The sequence below is a fragment of the Vigna radiata genome, chromosome 8 (genome assembly GCF_000741045.1).
Source record: "Vigna radiata var. radiata cultivar VC1973A chromosome 8, Vradiata_ver6, whole genome shotgun sequence".
NCBI classification, from domain to species: domain Eukaryota; kingdom Viridiplantae; phylum Streptophyta; class Magnoliopsida; order Fabales; family Fabaceae; genus Vigna; species Vigna radiata.
In genome coordinates this window covers 24,712,109-24,724,720 of record NC_028358.1, presented here as the reverse complement: position 1 = coordinate 24,724,720, position 12,612 = coordinate 24,712,109, and the positions used below count along the sequence as shown (strand labels likewise).

At 34.4% G+C, this 12,612-nt stretch overlaps 1 protein-coding gene and 1 long non-coding RNA gene across 2 annotated transcripts; one reads left to right on the top strand and one right to left on the bottom strand.

The window, feature by feature from the left end:
* The first annotated feature begins 3,552 nt into the window (after window positions 1-3,552).
* LOC106771892 lies at window positions 3,553-3,996 on the top strand. The gene is made up of 3 exons (XR_001376533.2): window positions 3,553-3,601; window positions 3,691-3,786; window positions 3,870-3,996. It is a non-coding gene; the product is annotated as an uncharacterized LOC106771892 (long non-coding RNA).
* A 3,763-nt stretch (window positions 3,997-7,759) lies between these two features.
* On the bottom strand, window positions 7,760-11,107 carry LOC106770403. Its single transcript, XM_022784798.1, has 8 exons — window positions 11,098-11,107; window positions 10,789-10,965; window positions 10,436-10,671; window positions 9,968-10,284; window positions 9,754-9,880; window positions 9,216-9,535; window positions 8,983-9,127; window positions 7,760-8,336 (listed from the first exon to the last, which is right to left on the bottom strand). Exons 1-8 carry the CDS (start codon window positions 11,105-11,107, stop codon window positions 8,097-8,099), a joined length of 1,572 nt encoding a protein of 523 aa, XP_022640519.1. The 3' UTR covers window positions 7,760-8,096.
* Between the last annotated feature and the right edge of the window lie 1,505 nt (window positions 11,108-12,612).

Sequence of the window (12,612 nt, the reverse complement as noted above, 5' to 3'; positions counted from 1 at the left end):
GTAGTATGTATAATGAAATTATTATTATTTTAGGAACAGTGATAACTTACAATTCTTTCAGAAATTTCCCGTGCAGTGTCAGAAGAGTAGGTGCCCGATGGTTTCATACGAGTCAACTTCCATTTCTCACGTCGAGAAGGTGGAGAAGGAGGTTGAAAGGGGCTACCACCCTGAGATGGTGGTCTAGCATCTGCCTTTTGCTTGAGGATTTTCTCTTCAAGCTTCCTATACCCACCTTGAGATAATCAGGTGGGGTTTTTTTTTGAGCACTTATTTCTTGTGCTTTGCTTCTAATTGTCTGTCACATATGTTTAATTAATTAATTCATATGATTTATATTTGTTAATGAGGAATTGAATAATATCAACTATACTAACCTGTCATTTCTCTAATGTCCGACTCTGTACAAAGAGCCACCAAGTCTCCTCATTAATGGACTTATATGTAGTACATGGAGACTTAGTTTTATGGCTTCCAAAAATATATCTTGAGGTCAACTTACTTTTAAAATTTCTAAATTTTTCCGCAACAGTTGATAAACACTTATTTCTAAGTATTGCGACATTTGGAATGTCAAATGTCAGCTGAAATAAACATAATAAAGTTGTATCAGTACAAAATTATCAATATAAACAAACTGTAATTCAAATAATATTAACTAACTTACCAATATATCGTTCCATATAATGTTCCGATCAACCTCGGGCACATGGTCAAAAGATGGAGTAAGAATACTAATCTTGTCACGTGCCACTACTGCAAGGTATGATTGGAAGTCATCAGAATTGGGGCCAATTACCACACCTGTGATCACGTTAACAATCACCGGTGTTCACGTTAACGTTATCACGAGTGTGGCAATTGGCCCCAATGCTGATGACTTCTGATCATACCTTGGAGTAGTGGCACGTGACAAGATTAATATTCTTACTTCATCTTTTGACCATGTGTCCAAGGTTGATCGGAACATTATGTGGAACGATATATTGGTAAGTTAGTTAATAACATTTGAATTACAGTTTGTTTATATTGATAATTTTGTACTGATACAACTTTATTATGTTTATTTCAGCTNACATTTGACATTCCAAATGTCGCAACACTTAGAAATAAGTGTTTATCAACTGTTGCTGAAAACTTCAAAAATTTTAAAAGTAAGTTGGCCTCAAGATATATTTTTGGAAGCCATAAAAATAAGTCTTTATGTACTACATATAAGTCCATTGATGAGGAGACTTGGCGGCTCTTTGTACAGAGTTGGACATTAGAGGAATGACAGGTTAATATAGTTGATATTATTCAATTCCTCATTAACAAATATATATCATATGAACTAATTAATTAAACATATGTGACAGAAAATTAGAAGCAAAGCACAAGAAACAAGTGCTCAAAACAAAAACCCCCATCTATTATCTCAAGGTGGGTATAAGAAGCTTGAGGAGAAAATCCTCAAGCAAAAGGCAGATGCTAGACCATCATCTCAGGGTGGTAGCCCACCTCAGCCTCCTTCTTCACCTTCTCGACATGAGAAATGGAAGTTGGCTTGTATGAAACCATCGGGCACCTACTCTTCTGACACTGCACGGGAAATTTCTGAAAGAATTGTAGGTTATCATTGTTTCTAAAATAATAAGGCTTAATACCGTTTTTGGTCCTTATTTTGGGAGGTTTTGTTCAATATGGTCCTACCTTTTTTTTTAGTAACAATTGATCCCACTTTTTGAAAAAACTGTTCAATTGACTCCTTTTTGGTTACTACGTCAATTTTCTAACGTTGTTGGTTACGATGTCAATAAGTTCTTTCATGCATTCACTTATCCAAATGTTATTTTAACAGTCCTGACATAATGTTATGTTAAAAATCATGTCATCATCGTATACAATAAGGACTATAATAAACAATTTAAACTTGAATATGGGACCACTATGAACAAAAAGGACTCAATTAAACAGTTTTTTCAAAAGGTGGGATTAATTGTTATGAAAAAAAAAGGTAGGACCATATTGAACAAACCCTCCCAAACTAGGGACCAAAAGCGGTATTAAGCCAAATAATAATAATTTCATTATACATACTACATTGAACTTTTTAAAGAATAATGGTGTTTTGTAATGTTACAGGACTCCTTGGTTGAGCAGAGCTCCCAAGGTCAATTCACTTCAGAGGGTCGCCAGGATATTCTTACCACAACAATTGGACGACCTGAGCACCCTGGACGTGTACGTGCTGCCGGAACTGGAGTAGGAATTCGATATTATTTTGGGAGCTCTTCTCGTCAGACTTCATATGCATACAGCAAAGCACAACAACAAAAACTGACACAAGAGATCACAAAAAAAGCTTCGAGTGGACCTAACGGAGGAGATTGGGACACAACTCAGGACAAAGCTTAGATCAGAGCTCAAGACAGAGCTCAGGGATGAATTGTTTAGTGAGTTCAGCACCATGTTCCAGCAGCAGTTTGAGAGTTATGGCATGCGCCCGATGCCATCTCCTATACAGGAGCAGGAACATGTTGTGCCTCCCACAGGTAAACTTAATAAAAATTTATGTGCAATTATTTCTATCTTTTGTATAATCTAACATTTACTTTGACAGGGAGAAGCGGGAAAGGAAGTTGTTCAACACCAGCCGTCCCAAGGGATGACATGGACGATATAGAGACGGTGTTGGTAGCTCGTGGAACAATGTTTAAGGCATCGACTTTTGTTCATGGTATGCAACTATCAAAGGATGAGGTGAAGGTCTCAGTAGACGAAATGATCATACCAGATGCCTCAGTTCCTCTGCCCACAAATGAAATTTTCACTATGGCATATGCATTCCAGTCTTTTATCGCTTGGCCTAAACATTTGGTTGGTTCAGTTTCTGACCCCTCTGGTATGGAATTCTACTTTACACTTCTCAATTTTAAAGTTTGCATGTTATTGATGTCAAAACTTATCTTATTTTTTCATATAANAAAAGACGCATGCACAGGAGAAGATTCCTCTATATGAGGATGATCCTCTTGGTTCATTGCAGCTACTTGCTGACATCCTTGAAAATAAGCCTTTGGAGGTTGAATATGATGTTAATGTATTTGGGAGAGGCTCTGAGGTCCCATTATACCTCCATAGCCAAGATGTCACGGAGCTTGCGTCGGGAAAACAAGAGTTGAATATTATATTAGTTCAACTATGGATGATGTAAGTTTATGAGCAATTATTTATATAAAAGTGATTTATATATCAAGTATGCTTATATCAAAGTTAATTTTTGATTTTAGGTATATGTTTGGGATCAATAACAACTTGGGGTTCAATGATGACTATGGGTTCAGGTATATTTTTGATTTCAGGCACCATTGACAGCTTCTTGTTATTTCTATATAGAAGAGCTATGTTTTGTGGTTCTGCTCATTGCACAAGTCTCCTCCCACACATCTCAGACAAGCAGTTGATTGGTAGGAACCTAAATGTTTGGACTTTCTTTTTTATATAAATGAATGTTAAAACTCTTTTTTTTTTTTTTATATATAGTTCTGTTCTAGCAAGTATGATGATGGTTGGGAGATCAATTGCTAATAGTAGAAAGCTTGCATGGATTTCTCTCAAGGTTTGACATATGCTAAAGTCATATTTTCTTATAGTTGTTTTGTTTTAATGTTTTCACTAACTATTTACAACTGTGATGATATATTGTAGAGTAACAGACAGAAGGGGTCATATGAGTGCGGATACTATGTAATGTATTGGATGACCCACATTATTCGCTTCCATATCACAAGAGGCTAGGAAACGGTAATATTTAAATTTAACAAATTTTGATTTTCTCCAACATTTGAAATTCATATACACTAATTAATATCAATTGTCTTGTGTAGAAATTCAAGACTACTACACCAATTCCTGAGAAGCCACTATCATACATGAGGATCGCTACTGCATAATATTTAGTTAGATTATATAATAATTTTTAGTTATTAGATTTAAAATAGATTTGAACATGTTGAAAGGTTCTTAGTTCTTAGTTATTAGACTTTGTACTTATTTGATGTTGAAATACATTTGAACATGTGTTTGATTTGTTGAAATTGAATCTGTGTACATTTTTTTGATATGCAGGTCTGCTTTTGTGGTAGTGGATATGACAAAAACAAACCTGCTATTTAAAAAAATTGCAGGAGAATATGCCGCGGTTGTTACCATAATTGCGGTAGAATGTGAGACATTATTTATTTTCTTTTTTAAAAAAAGACCTTTGGCCGCGGTTGTGGCACGAACTGCGACCTATTCCTGGCTTTTTACTGCGGTTCCAACCGCGGCCTATAATGCAATGATATTTTTTTTTAAAAAAAAAAGGATTTTGGCCGCAGTTGTAGTAGGAACTGCGATCTATTCCCTTGCTTTTTACCGCGGGTGGAACCGCGGCCTAAAGCCCAGACTTTTTACCGCTGCTGAATATGTCGCGGTTCATAAACCGCAATGTATAGTGAAAAACAACCGCAGTTGTTTCCCTTCGTTGCACTAGTGTTGGTTCGTCATTCGGTTGATCAGTCGGAGTTGTGATTCGTCATTGGTTTGATGGTTGACTTTTGGATTGTAATTGATGGGACGGTCATATAACCCAAATATTAAATATTGTTTCCTTGTCACCTTACTTAGTTGTTGTATTATGTTATTTTAAGTATCACTTATGTCACAGTTTTTATTACCAATTTCAACAACTACTATTTCTTCTTTTTATTACAATCCAACATCAATAAATCTTGAACCTTAGTGATAATCTCTTCATTGGAAAATATTTTGACCATCTCTTTATCGCAAAGAACTAATAAAAATGTTTTAAAAAAGGTTGGGGTCTTCAACGATGTCGTCATGCAGGTCAACTACGAAGTAAAAAATGGTTTAAAAAAGGTTAGGTGTCTTCAACGATGTTGTCGTGTGCGAGTCAACCAGTAGAAAAACTGTGCATGAACAATGGAATTCTTTTTAACACCTAAAACCTCCTAAATGATATCTCATTCCTTATTTTTCAGCACAAAAAACCTCATGAAGGAATTGAACTCAAACTTTAGGTTTGGTATGTGTATTATAGAAGATAGAGGTGAGGACCAAACCAAAAAGTTGGTTCCATGAAAGCGAATGACTCAATAGTCTTAAATGAACAATCCAAATTTATCATGGACTTAAAACTTAATTAAGTCTTAAATTAGTGTAGAGTTCTTTTAGATGTTTTGTAAAATTCAAAAGGCATTGTCCAATCTGAAAAGAAACTTTTCTGAATTGGACAAACTGAAAAGGCAAAATGGGAACTTTTATATTTGTGGAGGTGTAGGAAGAATAAGTCACCCTGATTTTGGCCCCTCTAAATAAAAAAACTAAATTACAATATATTGAAAGCAAAATAATTCTAAAATTCATAACATTTTGTCAAAAATCTCGATCTCATAATTGCTATCACACATAACAAAGAGGCAACACTAAAAGATATATCGTTAAGACTGATCTAACTCAAAATCATTATCGAAATTAAAATTTGACACTCCTTCTACTTCTTCCTTCTCACTTCTGTCTCCTCTAGATTCTTCAACCAGAACCATTTTTTCCTTCCTAGTTAAAGAGGTTTCTTAAAGCAAATAATTTATATTCTGAAATTTAAAATTAAAAAAGTCATAGAACTGGAAAAGGCTTAACACTAAATAGAAATAATGTTTTGCAAAAGGTTTAATACTTATTTTGGTCCCTCCTTTGGGAGGATTTGTTCAAAGTGGTCCCTCCTTTTTTCAAAAGTTCACTTAAGTCCTATCTTTTGCAAAAACTGTTCAAAGTGGTCCATTTTGCTAACGGCGTTAAGTTCAGTAACGACAGACGTGCCAGGTGTCTAATGTCTGATTATGTGACATTGTTATTTGTTTTAATAAATATATATAATTGTGACGTGTAAATTATATTAATTAGGGTAAAATAAAGAAAGAAATTAGGGGTAATTAGGGTCAGAAGATTGGGGTAATTGGGGTCAGCTTAAGGTTCTTGGTTCGTGGATTGCGATTGGGATTAGGATTGAAATTGGGGTCAGATGATTGGGGTAATTGGGGTCAGCTTAGGTTCTTGGTTCGTGGATTTCAGATGGTCAAATAACTTCATTTCTTATGGTCATCATCACAGTTGCAACTGGGGTCATCCCTTAATTAAATGATGTGATGGAAAAATTCTGCAATTTGAAGGATGGTTTTCAGTTTTCTGCATAACCCAGTTCTTGAAAGTGAAAATCTTGACATAGGGTTGGATTAAAACCCTGAAAGNAATGTTGAAAGTGCAAGCAACTCAGAGGGGTTTGCTATAGGAGTAGTGAAAACTAATGAGTTTTACTTTTCTGAAAGTGGTGTGCTGGTTTTTGGTTATTGAACTAAGGAATTAAGAATTTGTATCAGAATTATGGACAAGCAAGCAATGGAAACCGTAGCCGTTTGATGGAAGAGAGAGCACCCTCCACAGCTGAAGAATTCCAAAGAGTTGCAGAGGAAAAAGCCAGGGAGACGAAGGAAGGAGTAGCAACTCAGATGATGATAGTGCACGAACCTTGACGACACAACCTCCTACAGAGCTGATGGACGAAGACGATGGTATGAACCCTAAACAATGTTCTGTTCAATTTCTAAATTTCCCAATTACATTCGAAATTTTTACCCCAAAGAATGTTCTGATCAATTTCTAATTTAACTTAACCCTAATTTGAATTTCTAATTTCACCCTAATTCTCATGTCTAATTTAACCCTAATTCTAATTTCTAATTTAAACCTATTTCCAATATTCCACGTCACATTTTCTTTTATTTTTTAAACCTGTAGCTAAACATAACAATGACACGTAGTCACATATTAGCCACCTGGCAGCTGTGCCGTTAAGAAAGTTAACGCCGTAATAAAAAAGGACCAACTTGAACAGTTTTTGCGAAATTTAGGACTTTAGTGAACTTTTTTAGAAATGAGGGATCACTTTGAACAAACCTTCCCAAAGAAGGGACCAAAATAGGTATTAAACCTTTGCAAAAAGGAAAAGAACTTTTGTAAAATGGAGAAAGAGTGTGAAAAACCATATAACAAGATCTCCGTGATCAAGAAAAGAAAAAAAATTCACAAAATGAATTTATCTCTGAACCTAAAGAAGCAAAACAAATTAGAGAGTTGTTTCCTTTCAAATTGGATTACTCAGTCATCGCAAACTAATAATCCAAGATTATTCACTAAAACAAATAGAAAGTCAACCTGCACAAAAAAAGCTACCAACTGTAACTGTCAGTCAACCTGTACAAGTAAAGCTCAATTCCTATTTTTAAACTTCTTCCTATAATAAACACGCCTAACCTGCTCCTCAACTGGAGTTTTGTCTTCTCTGACCAATACAAAATAAAATACCAGATAGAGAAAAGGAACCTACCTAAAAAGATTAGGAAAGGAGGGAAAAATCATAGAATATAAAAAACAGATCCAAATAGAAAAAGAAAATGAGATAAAAAACTGAAATAGAAAACTGTAAAAAAACAGAGCACAACCATGAAGAGCGTTTGAAAAAAAAAGGGAAAAAACAGAAATGTAATGGAGAAGATTAAAATATTGAAAAAAGAAACTGGGTTAATGGTTCGTTGGAAAAAACGTATTTAAGTTCAGGGTTCAGGATCCGTTGGTATGGAAAAACGTATTTAAGTTCCCTGTTCAGAAAGAAAAAAACTATTTGCTTTTGCGTAAAATTTGGTAGATGGTAGTCATCAAATTTGATAACTCGTCTTATCAATTTTGAAACCGAGCAATTGCACCTAATATCTGTATTTGGTGGGTGGTAGTCGTTTGATTCGATGAGTGACCTTAAAATATTTCTAAAATTTTCAATATCAAGATTTGACTATTTTCTGTTGTTTTTATAGACTTGGTTCATATGTCAGGACAACAATAAAAATTTTCCTCGGTCATAAATTTCAATACACTATGTAAGCTGATTGAGCTTATCTTATGCTTTACTTTACTTTTGTAATCTAGATGGTTTCTATGTTATGAACCTTATCTCAGAAGGTAAAGAAGGTGGAAAACTGTCATTAATGCTTCATCAAGATCTATAGTTTTAAATTCTCAATCTTTTGGATTGAATACTTCAGCTCTTTTTGGACGTTCAACCTTGAAGGAGATAGCACAATGTCTTTCCATATGGATCCAACTTCACAAGCTGGGTTGGGGTGCTTGTAAAGTTCATATATGTTGTTGGCACTTTCGTTCAACGTTGCCACCCTCTTCAAACAGTCTATTTCATCTGGATCAACCAGCAATGTCTTGTCTCTATCTTTCCATCCTATCAACTTTACAACATTCATCTGGTCAGTTATGATACTGATTCTAGGGACCAAATAAGCCCCACAACAGCAATCACAATAGTAAACGATTAGTAATGGAAATATCTAGGGATAGTAACAAAGTTTTTCATTCATAACTGTACATTTAAAAGAGGAAATGGTGGGATACAAACAAATCTATTATCAGACTTAAATGTGTTTTTAGTCCTGATTTTTGACACAAAATTGTGATTTGTTCTTGCCTTAAAGTTTGAAATATTTTGGTCTTCAAATTTTAAAAATGAATGGATATTGTTTTTTTTAATTCAACTATTGTATCAAACGCGTTTTTCAATTGACATTGAAGCAATAACGTGTCAAATGATATAAACAATTTAAATATTAGTATGAAACACATTCGATACGTAAAAAAATTAATCTAATTGAATTAAAAAGATTTCACTTCTAAATTTTGGAGACTAAAATGTATTAAAGTTTCGGATAAGAAAGAATTCTAATTTCGTGTCAAAGTTTAGAGAGTAAAAATATATTTAATCTTTATTATTATTACTCATGTTTGTTCTTTGTACATTCTAAGACGGTCAAATTGATCCTTCTTAAATAGCATGTTTTTATCGGCGGGGCAAGAATAAGAGATATGAAATATGTGTACCTTAGGTGGAGCTTCCAAAGAATTTGTACTGTATAGCCTAGCATTGTCAACTAGCTGACAATAAGTGAGAAATGCATCAGCAAATCTCTTGTGCGATGTGAGTTGTGACTTCACTCTTACTGCTCTTCTACACATGATAGCTCTCCTGGTTGGCATTCAAATTTGTTCACTGGGAGAATTATATATGTCTAATAAAATTGTGAAGTTAATACAAAGACTAGTGGTGAATGTACCTTATGCCTCTAATGACAGCAAGGTAAGCATCACATACTACTCCAACAAGCTCTATTCTGTATGGTTTTCTCCTCTTTCCTTCAACCCGGTCTTGCTCTTCCTCAATTCGCTGCCAATAGTTTTCAGTGACAGTTCCATCGCCATTCATCTTGTAGCCAGGTCCCATGCGGTAGCGGCGGCGGTGGACATTTCTAGCCATTGTTATTGTTTGCACAACAAATGGTAACCAGGAGAGTGTACCGTCCATTATTACATCTCGCCCCTCATTTAGTGCTGTCACTAGGAGGGATGAGGCTGCGTCAGTTGATGATTGGTGTACCTGCTTGCAAAAGTCACTTTATCATTCAATGACAAAAGCACCTAACAACAGTTATTCATGTGCATATAGTTATAAATGTTTTATTGTGTACACTCAAATACATACGATTCTTGTAATCCTCCAGTGATATATATATATATATGTGTGTGTGAGTGTGTATATATACAGAAAGAACAGAATACAGGGAAATAAAGAGAGAAGAGTCTGAATGATGTCACCAGTTCAGCTGTTCTAATCATGTCCTGATGCCCTCTTGCACTGAGGGCCCTATAGATGACATCTGATTCTTTGAAGGCATCTGCCTCAATGATGACAGCATTGCCTGCTGCTCCTGCCCAGAAAGGTCTGTTTAAATTTCATGAAAAAAGAATTAGGTTCTTGCATTTTGTTTTGATGCTTTTGTGCCGAGAATGAGAATATGAGTTCTCCTACTCTTTAAGAATGTCCTTGAGTACAGTGCTTTTGCCAGCTCCCATGCCACCACCCATGAAAAGAAGCACTGGGCTCCTATCACTGTGAGCCACTGGAGCCATCACCTCTGTGCATTGGGAGTCATCATTTGTCAGTCCCATTGCTTTCATTTCTTCCACTAATGTGTTGAAAACTCTAGCTACCTTCAGATTCTTGGTCACTCTGTCGATCCTTTGTTCCCTAGTTGCTGCCATAACTATGTGCCTGAGCTTTGCCCTTGGTTCAATTTCAGAGCTAAACACCTGCAATTCCAGACAACAAAGAAAAGAGATTTTCACCTAATAACATATCTTCAATTTCATGTATAAATATGCTTTTGGGGTGAAGGACTCATTCCACCAATTTTCACAACATAAACATTAAAACATCAGCTTTATAAAGTGTAGAAACAATACAAATGATTCTGACGCTTGTTTATACATTGACAACAAATGTAGATACCTGACTTATCAAAATATCACCATGTCTCCAATGGAATGCAAAGTAACTGAGAATACATCTCTCAAACTCTTCCACAAGCTTCACAAAAAGCGAATCGGCATCTGGTTCATTCTCAAAGAAGCTATAGAGATCATTTTCACATCCCTCGGATTTCCTTATGTATTCAGAAGCCAATTTACAAAGATGAGGACAACATCTTCTATCTTTGAACCCCATTTGCCTAGCTGCACCAATTCAATATCATCGTGTATGACTATTATTTAATATATATCAGTGTTTACGGATCCATAATTTTATCTGTATGTATAACTGAGAATATATTGGACATACATTATTATTACCTACGTAATGAGGAAACTTTTCAAGCTTTGGTTTACGGTTTGCCTTTGATATTCTGAGACGTGGAATGGTCTTTCGATCTCTCATTTTCTTAAGCCGATAATGCATTGCTGCAGCAAATATCAACCCGATGGAGGAAGCCACCACGATCTGTGTGAAGGTTGGCTTTCCATTATACTCTGAATCAACAAGATTGAAGAATAGTTTAATTTACTTTGCACCTTTGTCAACATCAATAAAAGAACAAAATACGATGATCTCATTCATTCGTGCATGGTAGTTGAATTGTGTTGTAGGAGTTTTTTACGTACCTCTGTGCATGTCGGTGAGAAGTGCAAAACACAGACCATACATGCACCACCGTAGCTGTAAGAGATTGTCGTTATTGCGTTGAAGGAGTTCTTGTCTTCACACGTGCTAATATTTCTATAACTAAAAAGATAGGAGGAGAAAAACACAAAAAGAAGTTATGTAATGAATTTGACTCTCCTAAATTAAGAAAAGATAAGTAATTTAGTTATAGGTATGGGAAAATTAATATTCAAGCCCTTAGAACGAGCAACTCAATTGCAGGAATAATATAGTAAATAATTTCTCAGCTTAGGAAACAAAAATCAACAACCAACATTACACGTACTTGTATAGTTTATATTAGAATATTAATTGTTGATTTTCTTGTTAAATTTATGTTGAACTTTTGCAATTTAAATAATCTTATTTTTTTAATGATGAAAAAAATTTATGTTTTTATATATCTCTCTTATCATTGGATCTGATGTCTACATACTTTGTGGTCATGCTAAACATATACATAGACAAACATAGTCATATAATTAAATTTTACGCATTAATTAATGGTTAAGGTTATCTTGAATATATAATCAATGTGCATATAGGTAAAAGTTATGTAAACATCTCATGATATGTATTATTTACTGATATCAATTTATTTTTTTATTGTTTTACATATACTTAATCTAATTTGATTGTTAAAGTATATTGACTAGTACTTTATCTCGTGAGTCAAGTTTTCAAATAATAATTTTAATATAAAATAAAAAAACACAGATAATTAGAAGACATTTTGACACAAGTATTTATTTGACATTTATCACGAGTTAAGGAAATTTATCCAAGAACTACAACTAAGAAAAACTACATAAATGAAACAAGCTTGATGACTAAGAAGAATAACCTTGACCAAGATAAAATTATGATATAAAAAATTTATGAAAAAATTGAAGCACATTACTGACCAGCCCAACTTGGAACAACTAAAGAAGACAAGGAAAATACTAGTTTAGACTAACTCAAAAAGGGCAAGAAGATGAAAATGGCCACAAATTCAGTTCATAATGTGATGCCTCTACTCATACTACATCCATCACATTAAATTTTCATGAACAAAAACATGAAACTCCTTTTTTGATAAGCTAGAAAAGGCTCTTATTGAATGATAGGTTGAAAGGAACCACATATATGGGTCAACATAAATCGATTTATGAAATCAATATATCAAACAAGTTGAATTGAGTTTTATACTGATTATTGATCAATACAAGTTTATTATTCTATATTGTAATAATTTAGCTCTTTGTTATTGCAAATTACATTTATGATTTTAGAAATAAAATTAGCAAACACTTAATGTAACAATTGATAAAAACACAGGACAATGCAAGGGGTAGATGAGTCAATAACTGAATTAGTTAGAAAAGGACATATAGTGATTGGTACAAAAAGTGAGAAAATGGGTAAGGGGACACGTAATAGAAAGGCTAACACACGTTTTAAGGATTTTGTGATGTGAGAGGAGCATAAATTGG

Coding starts and splice junctions, on each gene's coding strand:
- LOC106770403 (XM_022784798.1), bottom strand. Junction 10,285..10,435: donor TAAGTCAGGTATCTACATTT/GTTGTCAATGTA, acceptor ATATGTTATTAG/GTGAAAATCTCTTTTCTTTG. Junction 9,128..9,215: donor GCTGTCATTAGAGGCATAAG/GTACATTCACCA, acceptor AATGCCAACCAG/GAGAGCTATCATGTGTAGAA.